This window comes from Cydia amplana, chromosome 20, assembly GCF_948474715.1.
Source record: "Cydia amplana chromosome 20, ilCydAmpl1.1, whole genome shotgun sequence".
In the NCBI taxonomy this organism is placed as follows: Eukaryota; Metazoa; Arthropoda; class Insecta; order Lepidoptera; family Tortricidae; genus Cydia; species Cydia amplana.
Window position 1 is genome coordinate 2733916 of NC_086088.1, and position 17581 is coordinate 2751496.

The 17581-nt window shown below is 36.0% G+C and overlaps 1 protein-coding gene across 1 annotated transcript; it reads right to left on the reverse strand.

The window, feature by feature from the left end:
• Window positions 1–2018: 2018 nt before the first annotated feature.
• LOC134657400 (uncharacterized) lies at window positions 2019–4280 on the reverse strand. The gene is made up of 3 exons (XM_063512947.1): window positions 3478–4280; window positions 3144–3290; window positions 2019–2268 (listed from the first exon to the last, which is right to left on the reverse strand). The coding sequence occupies exons 1-3, from the start codon at window positions 3944–3946 to the stop codon at window positions 2096–2098; spliced, it is 789 nt and encodes a 262-aa protein (XP_063369017.1). The 5' UTR covers window positions 3947–4280; the 3' UTR covers window positions 2019–2095.
• Window positions 4281–17581: the final 13301 nt, after the last annotated feature.

Sequence of the window (17581 nt, forward strand, 5' to 3'; positions counted from 1 at the left end):
TGTGGTTCGCGGTACGAGTAGGCCCTCAGGGCCCGATTCGGATTTTGAACTAGACATCTATTAGATGTCTATTAGACATCACCAAGATACGACAACGATATGTTAAAGATATTGCCTGTCAAATTTGACATTTGTGCGATTCTGACTCCGTACTTGAAGTCGCGCAAGATGTATGGAGTCGCGCGCGGGAATGCAACTCATGCTAGACCGCATGATATCGATGTTTTCTATTGGACAGCAAATGTGGTTAATCCCATAGTCAGTATGACCTAAATAAAGTCGGCCAAGATAACTCTGCTGCGATCTTTATAGCACAGTCGTGCAAGTGTTATTTTAAACGTCAAACTTCTATGAAATGACGTTTAAATAACACTGCATTATAAAACTAAAAATAGTCTTAGAATTACACTTATAAATAAAAAATGCTCCCAAGGTCGCTCGTGCGACCGCTATAATGGTAATAACCAGGCCTCGGAGTTTTTTTAGCACGGTAAGACTAAGGAGAGCTATGGAGTCTTTGTTAACATTAAAATTAAATTCATACTCATACTCATCCTCATTAATTAAGTTCGTCCGAATCGTTTTATAAATACTTAGACTACTTATATGTAATTAATTCTGTTTACATATATTTAATTAAATGTTATATTATAAAAAAGTAATAATATGTATATGTGTATGTTAATATTATTATATTACCCATATTGCAGTGTCATCGCTCCAATATTTTATTTAAGTACTTAACGTACCTACATACTATAATTACTGTTAAGATAAGGATATTGGTGTCTTGAAAATGATGCCCAATAATATAATATGTATATGTGTATGTTAATATTATTATATTACCCATATTGCAGTGTCATCGCTCCAATATTTTATTTAAGTACTTAACGTACCTACATACTATAATTACTGTTAAGATATTGATATTGGTGTCTTGAAAATGATGCCCATGAATGCGACTTACGACGTTTATACTGCCCATTATGTGTGAACGAACTGTTTTGTAGACGTAAGGAAGAGTAACGCATAACTATTCTAAAATATTGTAGCTCTATATCAACCTTAATGAATAACAAACAGTTTTAATATCTATGGAATATCGTTTTAATATGTCGAATACGTATTACCAATGTTTATAATCATAGGTTGCATGTCTTAAGTACTTTTTTAAGTGATAGGCCACTTATGATTAAACCTATTTACCTAAATATGTGTATGAGTAAATCAGATGTCACATTATGTCATGAATATATAGTTACGTATTTCGTTATTGTGATGATCGCTGATATTTATTAGGTCTAGAGCTGTACATAATTTACTTGTACTTAATTAATGAGGATGAGTATGAGTATGAACTTAATTTTAATGTTAACAAAGACTCCATAGCTCTCCTTAGTCTTACCGTGCTAAAAAAACTCCGAGGCCTGGTAATAACACTTGAACGGCCTATCACGGTTATCTTGGTCTTACTCTACTTACTTTGCAAAATTTGGCTAAGGGTTGACAAAACACTCCGCATTTGGACCGACTTTTATGTTCTTGTCCAATTTTTTTTTTCGGTAGATTTCGTTAAAGTTTAGTGTAAGTATATATAGGGTCAGGCGTGTCTCACTCCGCGATTTCGTCGCTTTGCTACAGGTACATCCGTTCGGCCCCAATTTTGGGGAAAGCCATAAGCCGCGCGTGGCGCTGTCGCCACCTAGCGGCCATATCTGTGCTGATCGTAACAGACGCGTTTTGTTAGAGAGTGAGTCTTCTGTACCTAGTACTATTATTTATTCTGTGATAGGGTTCCCTATTCTGTACAATTTTAGCGCAATTTCACCGTATGTCCTAAAAATCTTCACCTGACATACAAAAACGTATGATATTGATAATGATATTTATTAAAGTGCAAGTTTTGACGTATTTGTTCCACCCAGATCAATCTAATCCCAGATTCAAATCCAAATCTAGACAAAAAAAAATCGTTAAAAAATAAAAATCAGCCTATTTAGAATCAAACTCGAATATAAATTGAGACTTATCATACTTTATTTACAGTTCGTTTCAATAAATAAATAAGTTAATAAATAGTGCCAGTGTCGGTTTAGATCTGTCCGTTGTACGCGAGTTCCTGGGCGTCCTCATAGGACCGTTGGTAGGGCCCGTGCTCCCAGCCAGCGTGATGATCGACGTGATGTTCTACGTGGTGCTGAGGGTAGTGGATCACTTCGTAGTTCACGACCTTCGGCTTGGTGAACTTGAAGATGACCATGGCACCTGTGGAAGATTCAATTGTTGCTGTTTTGATGTTTTGAATAGAAGCGAAGGCTTTGAATATTAAGGGGCCCCACTGATTATCAGTCCGCCGGACGATATCAGCCTGGCCTGTCAGTTGTTCGGAACTGTCAACTTTTTGTTCTAACTGACAGCTAGGCCGATACCGTCCGGCGGACTGTTAATCAGTGGGCCCCTTTAGTTAGTAGCCGTTACCTAGAGTCAATAACGACCCCAAGTTAAACCAATGTATAAATAATAGTTGGCACTTTGTCACTCCTTTTAACATGTGTAGCTTGACTGTAAATGTTAATTTAAGGAATAAAATAAAAATAAGGGACTATAGTTGCAAATTCGCTAAGTCTATGGTTTTCAGTATTATTCTTCTATGAATACTACATAAAAAGTAGCCAAAAATACGTTGTAATTTTTTTCCGCGGCGTAGGTATTGTTAAATAAATTAAGAAACGTATCGTATTGGTAGTCTGTGCGGAAAGAGAAGAGTCGCGAAATGTATGGCATCCAATACATTCTACGACTCTTCTCTTTCAGCAAAGACTATCAAAGCTGAAGTATAACATTTTAATTTGGTAGGTATATGAGATATTATTTAATTACTAAAAATCGTCCAAAATAAGTAAACTTTTTTTTTATTGCTTACTGTGTAATTATTGATTGTGATAACAGGTCGATTTTTAATTGAAATTAAAATACTAGATGGTCCAAATTAATAAGTTTCATGTACTAAACTTGATTATCTTGCTCTTAATTAAGTTTTATGTACTAATGTTAATTATATCGCAGCATTGTTAATAGTAAGTTCAAACCATCAACAACAATTTACCCTACCGGTTACGTCTTTCATCAAATCGACTTACCAGACAGCACAAGGGAGATGAGACCAAGGGTGAGAGCTTTCCACGTCTTCAGGGCAATGAGGGCCAGGGCCAGGGGCACCAGGACTGAGGCCTTGAACTTCAGACCGAGTAGGAAAGGCAGCAACACCTTCTTAATGAGACCGTGCTCTGCAAAAAAGACAAAAAGTTTTGTCACGGAAGCAGTTGACGTGGCAGGATTTTGTACATACAATTATTTTGCTAAATAAAATATTCACAGATGCTTAAGTCACTATAACTTTTAAGTAACATTGAATAAATATATGATTACTAATTTTAAACTAGCACAGTCGAAGAGATTGAAAGAATTTCTCACTGCTCTTGATCCTCAAAGGCTTGGGCAGCTTGATTTTCTTCTTCCTGCCTTCGAAGACCTCTACATCTTCTTCACCATCCAGAGGCATGTCTAGTTCTGAAGGCAAGCCAGAAAGCAGAGATCGTGGCACATATTCCGACGCTGCACTCTTGGTGATCTCCTCAGGAACTTTCACTCTCAACGTATGAGTTTGCAAGAATCCATCAATTTTGTCGACAATCGCGTACGCGTCATCTTTAGCTGCTCTAGGCTCCTCATCCAAAATAGATGTCTTCACGATAGATAAATCTTCAGTGATCTTGATCTCATCATCGTCAGCTACTCGCGAAATCCATTCCAAAGCTCTCGGTTTCACACACTCCACTGAATATTGGCTCAAACATTCGCTGTAAATGTTTCTAACGAGTTCTGAAGCTGGCTGGTGGGCACTGGCGAACGCCGCGATGGAAAGGAGCACTATAACTTTCATGATGCACTGTTTTCAATTGTTTTGTGACGCGACTGATCGCCACCGGCTGGCGATACACAATGTATGCCATGGGTGTCCAGGGCTTGGTTTATATACTAGCATTAATACGTGATGTGCGTAACGCGGGTGCTGTCTTTGGGTCCGTCGACGAAACACAATTGGCTAACCGTTGATGAACCTTCCTTGCATTGATATAAGGTCGACTAGAGGTTACTTAATTGTAGTGCATTTCAAATGTGTTTGTTAGGTGACATTGTATTGGAAAACTATCACTTTGTTGCTTAAGTACTTGCAGTCCCTTTAATTAATGAAACGACTAAATTTCAGACACCTACTAAATATGTATTACCCTACCTACCTAAGCTTCCGTTTTGGCATCCATTTAAAACAATTTCTAGAAATTATAATAAATAATATTTAGTCATACCGAGATACGGTTTGACTATTATTTATTGTAACTAGTTAGTACCTAGAATATGTAAATGTTATATGAAATAAATACTTCTATTGTATTATTTCGGTCCTACAGTGTGTTGACGTTGACGCTTTTAAGATTTTCAAACATGTCAGATGCTAGCATCTAGAAAATAAAATAGTAGATTGTTAACCAAGGGATGAAAGGCACTCATTTCTGCCGAGGTAGTTTGGCGATCGAAACGCAGTGAGAGCGCCAATATTCCGAGGCTGAAATGATGCCTTTCACTCGAATTAAACACTCTACTTTTCATTTCGAATGCGACGAAAATAAAATGCATGTGTTTTTTTTTAAACAGGAGAGAGTAGAAAATTTTATAGTAAATCTTTCAATTAATAATTTAGGCAAAAGTATCCTTATTTTATGGAATGGGGAGTTAAATATCAGAATGGAAATTGTATAACAAATCTATTTACTTAAATCCAAATTTTAATTGCTTATTGTCAACAATTTCATATTAGTGGTACTTGGAACGTAAAATGTTCTAGTGTAGAAACGTATCATTTTATGCACACCTTGTAGAATATAACAATAACCCTCTTTCAGAGCATGATAAATGAAAAAGATTATAATAATATTTATGTATCCTTTTTGAAGTGAAAACTTCTTTAGCGGGGCTGTGCACTTTTTGTGATGGGGAAAAAATGTTAAACTCGCGACAGGCCACGTGACCGTAAGATTCGTAAGACGTAAGACGGACACGTGACCTGATCGAAAAACTGTTACAATGTCATTGAGTTTTCACTTCTGCCGGCACTCTCGGAGTGCAACCCGTTGTTTTTATTTTTTCTTGTTATGGACTTGAGGGCGGTGTTGCCCGTAGCCAACGTCAAGTAAATTGTTATCTGTTCTTAATTTTTATGGCTTCAGTCCACTTTGAAGTAATTTTTCCTTTTTTTGAAAAGTTAGCCCGCTTAATGCATGTAATAAAAAATATTTGTTTACATTTGAACGTGAATAGCTGTCAATAGAGTTAAAGAATAAAGATAATTTATTTCGGATAATGGTTACAGCCATACCAGCCCTAGTAAACACAGTCGCATTTTTATCGTTTGTCACCATACCTGTCACGTTCTAACAAGTATGTAAGTGCGAAAGTGACGGGCATAGTGATAGTCGATAAAAATGGAATCGTGCTGAGCCCGCGTGGGTCTCCGCACTAGGCAATGCCTGAATCGCGGGGAACCGATTAAATTACAATTTAAATATCAGAGCTGTAAGTTACAATTCTAAAGTTTAACATTTACTTAGTAAGAAACTACTTACGCCTAAGTAGTACCTACTACATATCTTAACTGTAAACTAAGACTAAATCTAGACACAATATTGAAACTTTTGTCAAACATTTATGACTTCTGTCTCGGCATAATTTTGTGAGAGCAGCAGTTTGAAAAGCAGTTTTTTTGCTTCAATTTGAATGCAATCCCTGAGATTACAGAGTTTATTTATTGCATTGTATGTCGGATACGTCATTACCAAACTTAAATGGAGCTGGGCAGGACATGTTGCCAGGCAGAGTGATGGCAGGTGGGTCAAAATGTTAACGGAGTGGTAGCCGCTTTCAGACGAAAGGAGTGCCTGGCGTATTTGGCTCGTTGGGTGGACGATATTCGGAAGATTGCGGGTTACTTCTGGGTGAGATTGGCTCAGGACCTGGATAAGTGGCGTACTCGAAGGCCTATGCTCAGCAGTGGGCGATAAAAGGCTGATGATGATGATGATTGTATGTAGACGCCCTGACGCGTTCCCCAAAACGTTTGCCAAATGCTGAATTTACTCTTGGAATGGGTAAATATAAGACGCGTTTTTGTGATAATAAGTATATTATAGTCCTTGTATAATTTGAGTATCATATCCGCCATACATATATGGCTAAATACGTTATGCGGTATGGGGTTAATAATTTAAAACTAATGAAAGCCACGAAAAATGTAAGTAGGGTAGACTGGGGGCAATTGAAACACATCATGATTGAAACAAGTCAAATTTCTCGAAAACTATAATACCTACGCGTCTGACGCAACACTCAGTACACGCGGTCGGCCATGTTTGAATCCTTGACCAGTAACGCTCGAGCGACGGTGCGCGACGGAAGTGTCCACGCGCCAAACCAGTTTTTCGCGGTAAAAAGTAAGTATTTGTCCTCTCGTATTTTTTCTTATAACTTCGTTTACTCTTGTATTTTGACTAATCAAATTATGTTGGTGTTCGAGTTAGGAATAAACGAATGTTTTAATGGCCGTTGATCAGCGTTCGAGTCTTTTTTATATATTATATTTGACTTTTAAGTGAAAAACGAGGTGTGGGGACGATAGAAACAACTTGCTTGTGGACGATTGAAACGTTTTAATCGTCCCCAAAAGTAGCCAACTTCAAAATATAAGGAGGTTCTGTATTAGATGCACATTATGTTTGTTCTATTAATGTTCACTATTATTTATGTAGTTTTTGATCTACCTAGGTTTATTAGTTTCATATTAAAAATATAATACTACACTACTACCTACATCCTATTTCTGTAAAATACATTTATTGAACCGTTTTTTTTAGATGCCCCGAAAACGTCCAGCAGGCGAGGAATTTAAGTGATCTCTGGAAAGACCTTCGGAAAAGCGGCCCAAATGTTTGATTTTTAATGTTTTAATTTGTAATGTTTTGTTTAATAAAACAATTTGAACTGATTATTTTATTGCGTCTAAGTATTATTTCATTTTACATCCCGGCGTTTGCAACCACATGCAACACTCGTCACAGGGTAGGTACACGGAATGGTTGTGATTGAAACATTGTTATAGTTGAAACAAGCACTTTTGTATGAAACATGATTATGCTTATTTTTAGCGATTTTATATCGTTATATATTATAAGTGCATTAAAACTAATTTGGTTAAGATAAATGTATAAGGTAGCAGCAACGTCGTCTCGTAAAAGTCGTTCACTCTTTTTTTTTCCCGCGTGTTTTGATCGAGATGTTCAGATGCTCATAAATTGAGAAATATTTATTTTATGCTTGCGAACTTTTGATGAGCTCATTGTATGCAGATGTAGTGATGGAAAAGATTAAAAAAGATATAAGTACTTTCATTGTGCCGAAGATATTTGAGTGTTTCAATTGACCTCACATAGTGTTTCAATTGACACACATGTGGGGTCAATTGAACCATACTGCCCCATTCTCTTTATTAAATTATTGTAAAAAAACTATGGATTATAGACCATCCAAATACACTTCATTTAGGAACCAGATAACTAACCTTGAAATATTTTGGGCGTACATCTTTCTACTCATAAAAATATGACGGTTACAGGCGGTTAAAGGCAAATTGTTTCAATTGCCCCCAGTCTACCCTACAATACACATTTCTTACTAAGTACCTATATATTAAATTTAGAGAATGGTGATAGTTATTTTATTTTTTATTTTAATGTCTACAACACATATTATGCACCTAGTAATGATCATCAGCCGTATTCGAACTTCAAGATATTCACAAGAGACGACACGTACTAGATCCATTCTAGATACGTATTATAGTTTAGATTTCAACTAGTTCTCTTTTGCAGCGCAATTCGGGCAACCAATGTCACTTTTACGATAGATCGTGTTAGATTTCTATTAGATGTGAATTAGATCTCTAAGTAATATCTTGTGGAAATCGTTCAAAAGTATCTCCAGAATCGCGAAAATGTCAAATTTGACAGGTTAGATCTTAAACATATCATTATCGTATCTTGGCGATGTCTAAAAGATATCTAATAGATGTCAATTACAAAATCCGGATCGGGCCCCATGTCCATATAATTTAAGACTTAAACTTGACTATGTCCTAGAAATAAATACCTAGTTAGATCCTTTAAATAATTTCAAAATATTCTAGTTTAATTTGTAAAAGTAACCCAATCCACCATAACTTGTAAAAGGGGACGTTGCCATCAGAAGAAAGTGATACCACATTGCGTTCGCATTCCTTACGTAATAGAGGACATTTTGATTGTGATTCCAATCATGGACCTAAGAGAAAGATGTCCAGCAAAACGGATGCTCCTGTGCGTGCTTAGGATGCTAAACCTTTAGTACACGCCATCAGATATATCGGAGCGGCCAAGGTGCTCTCAAATATCTGGACACGCCTCTATTGTCAAGGCGCTAGAGTGCGTGTTCAGTAATTTTAAACACCTCGGCCGCTCCGATATATATGATGCCGCCTGTACAAATGATAGGGTTCTGCCGAGCTGCTGGTTCTTATTGTGAGAGAGGTAAGGGTGGACATGCAATGATTGTGATGTTGTGTGGAAATTTAATACTGTTACCCGGTAGAGTACAAAACGGAGCGATCAATTCTTTGATTGACTGTTGACTGTCAAGTTCAGAGTTAGCAATGTCGTTGATAATTGTTTGAATTTTATTTGTGGGATATTTATAGAAGATTTCAGCGTTAGTGAAAATAATTTACTACTTAATGTATGTAGGTATATTAATTAAAATAATAAAAGTAGGAAAATTAATAAAAGGACACAGGGGAAAAGTGATTTCAGTTAAATCTCACTCAACGTTAGTATATTATTTACGGAGCTTAAACGATTGGCATATTGGCTACGCACCCAGGGTAGTAGGGGGAAACTGCAGCGTTCGGGCGTTATCGGCTTCGGTCGGCTCAGCGTTGCTACGAGCAATTATTTAGGTAAAAATAAATAGTCGAAAGGGATGGCATGCATTAGAAAGGGACAACATGATTCGTCCCTGAATCGCTGTCGAACTTCGGTTTTGTAGGAAGTTTCCGTTCTGTACGGTACGGTAGTCTGTTCTAAAATAAATATTGAAAACCCGATTCTCACGGATCCTGGTGTTTTTGGGTTCTTTCAACTCAGAATCACTAGCATATTCAATCCTGATGATAAAAAAATGTCCCAAAAATTTGTATGAAAATTGTACATTCCACTACGTCACGTCCATACAAGTGAAAAAATTTCTCATAATAAAACGTGACGTAATGGAATGGACATTTCGGGACATCTTTACGTTCACACGTTGATTAATAGTGTCTAATGTTTTATTTATTATTTTATTAATGCAAGTTTATACATTCGCTACTTAGTATTAAATGTAGGTATGAACTCGCACTGATTTCAGAAGTTCTATCATTGCTCCATAACTCTTATCACCATAATCTATCTATCTTACCTATGTAGGGTGACTGTTATAGGGCTGATTTAGACGGCGCGCGAACTCGCATGCGATTTTAGTTACATTGCGGACTGTTGGTTACGTCCAACTCAACCGACCGACCAAAACCCGCAATGTAATGAAGCTCGCATACGAGTTCTCGCATCGTCTAAATGGGCCCTAAGTTATTGGCCACTACATAGTAATTGGCCTGACCTAACAAATCAGAATTACTATATAGTAATTGGCCTTACCTAAGAAATCAGAATTACTATATAGTAATTGACCTTATCTAACAAATCAGAATTACTATAATTATAGTAATTGGCCTTACCTAACAAATCAGAATGAAACAACAAGCCAATTGACCCCTTATTGTTATGTAGTGGCCAATAACTATTATATAACAAATTACAAGATAGTTCTAGAGATTTTGAGCTTTGTCCTATCTATTTCGATTGTGCTATAAGTTGTAGGATAAGGATTGCATCTAATGATAAAATAACTGGGAGCTGAGCTATTTAACCATTAAACAGGTAGTGTATCAATAGGTACCACATGGGTACCACTTATTTTTGACAACGGCTATATAATGACATATGCCGTAAAGTATATAAAAGGGGTGATTTCCGAACGTAAAAAAATGGGAGGTGTAGTATTTTGTGTTGTATTTTTTTGTAGATTATTAGATAATGTTTGTGTAGTAGGTCATAATTTACCTTAGTTATTGTTTTCTGATAAAATATTCGCTCTAAAAGTTTGTGGTTCGTATGAACCCTGTGCCCAATTGGGGCACGTTCAAGTGGTTTCTAAGTGGCCACTGCCCTGCAAAGAGTTCACATGACATTTATGGGTTAGGTTTTTTTTTACAAAATACTATGAATAGCATGGTTCACATTCACATTCGCTACGTTACGGGAAGCATTTGGCCGTATTAGACTTTCCGCCGGTGTGGCAGCTATCTGCGCTTGTCTTACCCCGGTGCGGCGGTGGTTAAAATTCCCATAAAATTAAGGGTTTTGAAAAATGCCTAATCTTTTGGCATTTTATACAGATCCGCGGGCAACGGCAGCTGTATATACACAAGGATATAGTCTATTGATCAGAATGACTTTTAGTTCAAATAGATAACATTCCAGGTGTGTAGCGACCTTTAAAGTCAGGACATGGTACGGGAAAATGTAGGTCGTGCCGCAAATTTGGCTTTCTCAATACGGGAAGTATATGACTCGTAACGCACTGGCAGTAAGTTTGGGTTTCGCGCTGCCGCACCGAATGTGTTAATTAAATTAATTACAAAAAAAAACAAGAGATTACTTTTTAACGCTACTACCCGAATTAAAAGTAAAATAACTCGTGAGGCCTATAAGGGTTAAAAAGCGTTTCGAAACTGCAATGGAGGTGCGATATCCTATCCGTACTACGCTATTCAGGGCGATTTCGCTCCGCTCGCCCGTAGAATATTAAAACAGACGGACTGATGATCGGAATCAATTTAAATCAATTATCCGTGAATATTGATGGACCGTCAACTGACTGGTTTTGACCATTTTACAAACTTTTTACATGACTTTTATACATAGTTTAAACCTTTAAACTACCTATAACTTGCATTACAGGGGGCCGATTTTTGAATTTCCATCGCTCGATTTCGTCACTCGAAAATGGGTAGAAAACGGCGTAAGTTTAATTTTTGAAAAACGAGTGATAGAAATCGGGAATCTAGTGGTATTGACCACTCGTTTTCAAATCTTTTAGTAGAATTTAAATGTCTAGTAGTGGAGATATTATTGCACGAAATACACGAAATTGAGCGGTCGAAATTCAAAAATCGGCCCCCTGGTACAAATATGTTTATTTATGTTTTTCTAACTCTAACTCCGTCAGTTTAGCAGGGTGCATACCTGAGATTAAATTAAGTAAATTTATGAAAATTACCAGTTTTCTAAGTTAGTCCTTATTAAAGATAAGTAATCAATAATTACATTTTTATTTGATAACGGGGGCGATTATTAAATTTCAAGCGCTTGATTTATATATTGAATGTCGCAACCAAAGACGAATATATGGGGCCAATTTTTGAATTTCATTTAGTGTGGCTCCATATCTCCACTCTAATAGAATTGAAAACGAACGGTACGAGTGGTCAAATAATACCACTAGATTTCCAATTCCTATCGTTCGTATTTCAAAAATAGCATACCGCCGTTTTCTACCGATTTTCGAGCGACGAGATCGAGCGATCGAAATTCAAAAATCGGCCCCCAGGTCAATTTTTGTAAGATTGTCTTATAATAATATTATAATAATATTTATTTATTTATTTTGTGGTAAACCAAGTAGCTTCTAAGTTACATTAGTGCTATTTTTATTTAATCGGAGCATTTAAAATTTTGAATAGGTAATCTATATATATAAATGCAAGTGTCCTGACTGACTGACTGATTCATCAACGCAGAGCCGAAACTACAAAAGCTAGAAAGTTGAAATTTGCACACCAGGTTGCATTTATAAAGTGTACAAGAGATAAGAAGCGATTTTGAAAAATTCAACCCCTATGGGGTTAAAAAGGGGATGAAAGGTTGTATGGGGTACAAGTTTTATTTTGAGCTACGTACTTGAAAGTTCGTAAAAAGATATATTATTAAAATACAAGAATACTGCGGATTGGGGACTTCACATACACCTTTGAATTTCTTCGCAGATGTATCAGATGTATGCAGGTTTCCTCACGATGTTTTCCTTCACCGAAAAGCTAGTGGTAAATATCAAATGATATTTCGTACATAAGTTCCGAAAAACTCATTGGTACGAGCCAGGATTTGAACCCGCGACCTCCAGATTGAAAGTCGGACGTCATATCCACTCGGCCACCACCGCTTCACCACAAGAATACTAATTTCAGCGTTTTGGAAAATTCATCCCCTAAGGTGGTGAAAAAGGGGTTGAAAGTTTGTATGGAAATTAAAAAAATTTCGAGCGCGGGACTTGAAACTTTGTATATGGGGATATTATTATAAGACAGGAAAAGTAATTTCGGCATTTTGAAAATTAATCCCCTAACAGGGTTAAAAAGGGGTTGAAAGTTTGAATCCATTACAAATGCTTTGAAACTTCTTAAAAAGGCATAATAGCCGATTACAAAAAAAAGTAATTGCGACATTTTAGGGAATTCAACCCTTAAGGGTGTTAAAAAGGGGATGAAAGTTTGTCTTGGGGTTCAAATTTTATTGTAAGCTAGGAACTTGAAACTTCGTAAAAAGGTATTATAATAAAAGAAAAGAAAACGAATTTCAGCGTTTTTGAAAATTCATCCCCCAAGGTGGTGAAAAAGGGATTGAAAGTTTGTATGCACATCAAATATTTTTTTGAGTGCGCGACTTGAATCTTTGTATAAGGGCATATTATAAGAATACAAGAAAAGTAATTTCAGGGTTTTTAAAAATTCGTCCCCCAAGGTGGTGAAAAAGGGGTTGAAAGTTTGTATGCACATCAAATATTTTTTTGAGTGCGGGACTTGAATATTTGTATAAGAGCATATTATAAGAATACAGGAAAAGTTATTTCAGCGTTATTGAAAATTCATCCCCCAAGGTGGGAAATAGGGGTTGAAAGTTTGTATGGAGATCAAACATTCTTTTGAGTGTGGAACTTGAATCTTTGCATAAAGGCATATTATTAGAATACACGAAAAGTACTTTCAGCGTTTTTGAAAATTCATCCCCCAAGGTGGTGAAAAAGGGGTTGAAAGTTTGTATGCACATCAAATATTTTTTTGAGTGCGGGACTTGATTCTTTGTATAAGGGCATTATTATAAGAATACAAGAAAAGTAATTTCAGCGTTTTTAAAATTCATCCCTTAAAAGGATTAAATAGGGGTTGAAATTTGTATGGAGATCAAACATGTTTTTGTGTGCGGGACTTGAATCTTTGTATAAAGGTATATTATTAGAATACAAGAAAAGTAATTTCGGCATTTTTGAAAATTCATCCCTCAAGTTGGTAAAAAAGGGGTTGCAAATTTGTATGGTCAAACATTTATTTGAGTGCGGGACTTGAATCATTGTATAAAGGCATATTATTAGAATACATGAAAAGTAATTTCAGCTTCTTTAAAAATTCATCCCCTAAAAGGTTTAAGATGGGGTTGAAAGTTGGTAGAGAGTTCAAATTGTATTTAAAGCTAGGAACTTCTAACTTCGTAAATATGACCTTGGTGACGTTCCACGGGAAAAGGTACCTTATGGCACTTGGCGCTTACGTCGCATAGCACCGCAATTGTATTGGAGCGGCGTTAATAATAGCGTAGGCGCCAACCACTATAAGGTACCTTTACCCGTGGGACGTCGCAGGTAGTTAGGTTGTAGGTTTTACTAAATAGTGGACTTGAAAATATGCTGGGGGTTCAGAGGGATTATATCGAGAACAATTTTACTCAGTTAGGGGCTTAAAACTTCGTAGCCAGGTTGTGTATAATAATTAACAAATGATTAACAGTCCCTACTGCTATCTTTTGCTGCATAATGTTCTAAGCTAATGTAGAATATATAACCACCAATATACAAATCCACGCGTACGAAGTCGCGGGCAACAGCTAGTTAATTATAAACTGAAATATATGTCATATACTTACTAAGAAAAAGTTCCAAGGCCTCCAGTGCCCTAGACTGGAATCGAACCAGCGTCCTCTGGTATCGCGGCAGGTGCCTGTGATGCGCTGTGTGCGCGCTATTATATGACATTTATTTTTGTTTATAATGTAATAAGGTAAACGTACTGGTGCTCGACGCGGTGCCAGAGTACATGTCATCTTGAAACTTAAGTCACTGTCAATAGACGTGACAGTTGGGTATGTCATCTATTGGGCATTAACTTAGTAGTGTTTCTACTTGAAATAAAAATAAAATGTATTTTATTTCATTTATTTATTTAAGGTTTACCAACAGACACAACACTACAGAAATTACAGATAAAAACCAAAAGTACATGAATAAGTGTCTATCCAATTATAGATAAACACGACATGCGTTAATACTTAATACATATCTAATTAATTAATTAAATATATTCTGGAAAAAAAATGTAATATTTTATAATACTTAGGTAATTAATTATTTTATTTCTATAGCCAGGACCTCAGCAAGTGAAAGCAGATACGTTATAGGTACAGAACGTAAATTAAAACTAATGGCAGAACGTGACTTAATTGTTTTATGTGCGTATGATTTGTTGTACGCCATTTAAGTACCTGTTTGGCCTACAAATGAAGAATGATGAATGAACTACTTATGTAGTAGCTACGGAGTGAAGCCACCATGCCATCAATCATCATAATCATCATATCAGCCAGAGGACGTCCACTGCTGGACATAGGCCTCCCCCAAAGAGTGTAACAATGACCGGTCTTGCGCCACCCGCATCCAGCGTTTCAGACTAGCGTTTTTTTTTCAGCGAGTATAGGTACCTACGGTTGTTTCGGCATACGCGCTTACACGCGCGCTACATTTCGGTGCATTTGGCAAAAGGTGCACCTCTCACACGCCTCCAAGCGCTTCCAGAAACGAGCTTATAGGCGCGTAGAAAACGCTATGTAGTTACCTTCGAGACAGTAACCAGTACGGTTACCATCAGTTTGTCACTGACATAAACGCCGTCGAGAACGTAATTTACTTTCTATACATCTCGCTCGCACTCGCATATTAAGATAAAGATAAGATAAAGATAAAAGATAGTTTATTCAAGTAGGCATAATTACAATGCGCTTATGAACGTCAAATAAAGCTAGGTAGACCGGCTCCAACCCTACACCTCTGCCACGAGAAGATTTAAATCCCCCCTCAATTGGAGGAGGGTATCCCAATATGGGACCGGCTACAAACTCGGCGGGACACATCTTTTCAAAAAAAATTACATCTTATAATTAACATGCATTACGAGAAAATAAGGAAAAAGAAATACAATTTAAATTACTATAGAATTCATGTAATTATACACATAAGGTGTAATAGAAATTGGATTTAAAAATATATACATATGTACATGGAACCATACAAATACGTATTTCAGAAAACATATCAAATTCATACAAAAGGAAAAGAAAATATAGTTATTAAAATAAATGGGAAAACGTATATAAATCTGATTGATTCTTATGAATTAAGTACCAACATAAAATATTTGATGTGCTTTTTTAACTGAGCTGTGTCACCTATAACTCTATTAGTGCAAACGGGATGTATAGAAAGTAAATTACGTTCTCGACGGCGTTTAGGTATGTCAGTGACAAACTGATGGTAATCGTACTGTATGTTGAGTGGGGTGGTAGTAGCTTAAGGACTTATTTCATTCGGTCCGGCGTAAGTCAAGGCACCACTCTCGGCCCTGCATTATTAATTTAAGATGCCGAGGGTGGTACACACTTACACACACAAGTATAAAAAGCTAGTCTAAAACAGCTTCTAGACGTACCTAATATACCTGTTTAAATGAATATTGGTTGTGAGATAAAATTAAAAGCTTTTCATAATCATAATCATAATATTTATTGATAATACATATAAATTACAAGTCACATTTTATACAGTGTATAAAGATTATATTTAAGTAAGAATAACTACGACCATAAAGAGTTCTTTAGAATTTAGTAACTTACTCCTAGTAGGTACAACCTACATTATGTAGTGGTAGTTATTATCACTACATAATGTAGGTTGTATTTAATACATTACATATATGCACCTAAGTTACTAAATTCTAAAGAACTCTTTATGGTTGTAGATAGGGTTTGCTCCCGGGAAATACCGGTACCGAAAGTACCGGGAATTCCCGGGATTTAGAGCCAAGCAAAGAACCGGGATTTCAAAATTAAAATCCCGGTACTCCCGGGATTTTCGAGACTAAAATTTCCGGTACAATATTTGACTGCTTTCTGTTACTTAGCATGAAATATCATGTTTTATAAAGAAAATAAATATATTTTATCAATCTAAGGCTGATGGTAATACTTTTACGGCTGATCACTACATTAAAATAAATTTAAAAAAAAGTCAATGGGTTTGACAATGCCGACAATATAAAATTGCGTAATTTGATACTTTAAGGGCATAAATGTTTGTACGATAAATAATTTTATACGAACAATTAGTTATTTCATATTTGTATACTAACTACAAGCAAAAATAGAGACAATTTTGTAATAATAAAATACTACTTTTAATTCAAATTCAAACACGGTATAAGAAATTCACATATGATAATGATATTTTAAAATTTTTAAATGAATTAATAATTCTGGCTGAATAATTTCTTGATTTGTCGTATTGATAGTTCTGTTTATATTTGTCGAAGGTCCACAGCCCATTTTGAACGCATGCGAAAATTATCAATTTTTTTTATCCTTTTTCAAAAAACGTCTTACATATTTTAAAAAGATGATGATATTACTGAGCCACAATTCAGTTTTTGCCAATCAACAAAGATAGTAAAAATATCATGTAGCTTAGGAAAAAAAAAAAAACTATATTAATGATTGTGTGACTTAAAGACACGTATTATTACAAAAGAAGTGTGTACCTTCACTGTGCTACTTTTTTATTGTTTTCGTGTATTAGATTCGTGATTCGTTTTTATTGTATTAGATTCGTGGTCGTTTTACGCTTTTTTTTACTGAAAATTGATGTGAAAACTGATTTTTGAAGGCAGTCCCGAAAGTACCGAAAATACCGGGAAATCCCGGTTCCATTTTTGCCCGGTACCGGAAATCCCGGTTCTTTTAAACAGTACCGGTTCTGCAATCCCTAGTTGTAGAACGCTTGCTCGACTAACCAATTTTTTAATTGTTTTTAAAAACAAATTAAAAAATTGGTTAGTTGAGAAAGCGTTCTACGACCATAAAGACTTACACATACTTACATGTATAAAAAGCTATTCTGAAACCCCCCGTTCAGATTAATGCTTTTTATTTTAATACAGCAGAAAAAGCTTTTAATAAAGCAC

Coding starts and splice junctions, on each gene's coding strand:
- LOC134657400 (XM_063512947.1), bottom strand. CDS start 3,946: ATGAAAGTTATAGTGCTCCTTTCCATCGCGGCGTTCGCCAGTGCCCAC. Junction 3,291..3,477: donor GCCTTTGAGGATCAAGAGCA/GTGAGAAATTCT, acceptor TCTTTTTTGCAG/AGCACGGTCTCATTAAGAAG. Junction 2,269..3,143: donor CATCTCCCTTGTGCTGTCTG/GTAAGTCGATTT, acceptor AATCTTCCACAG/GTGCCATGGTCATCTTCAAG.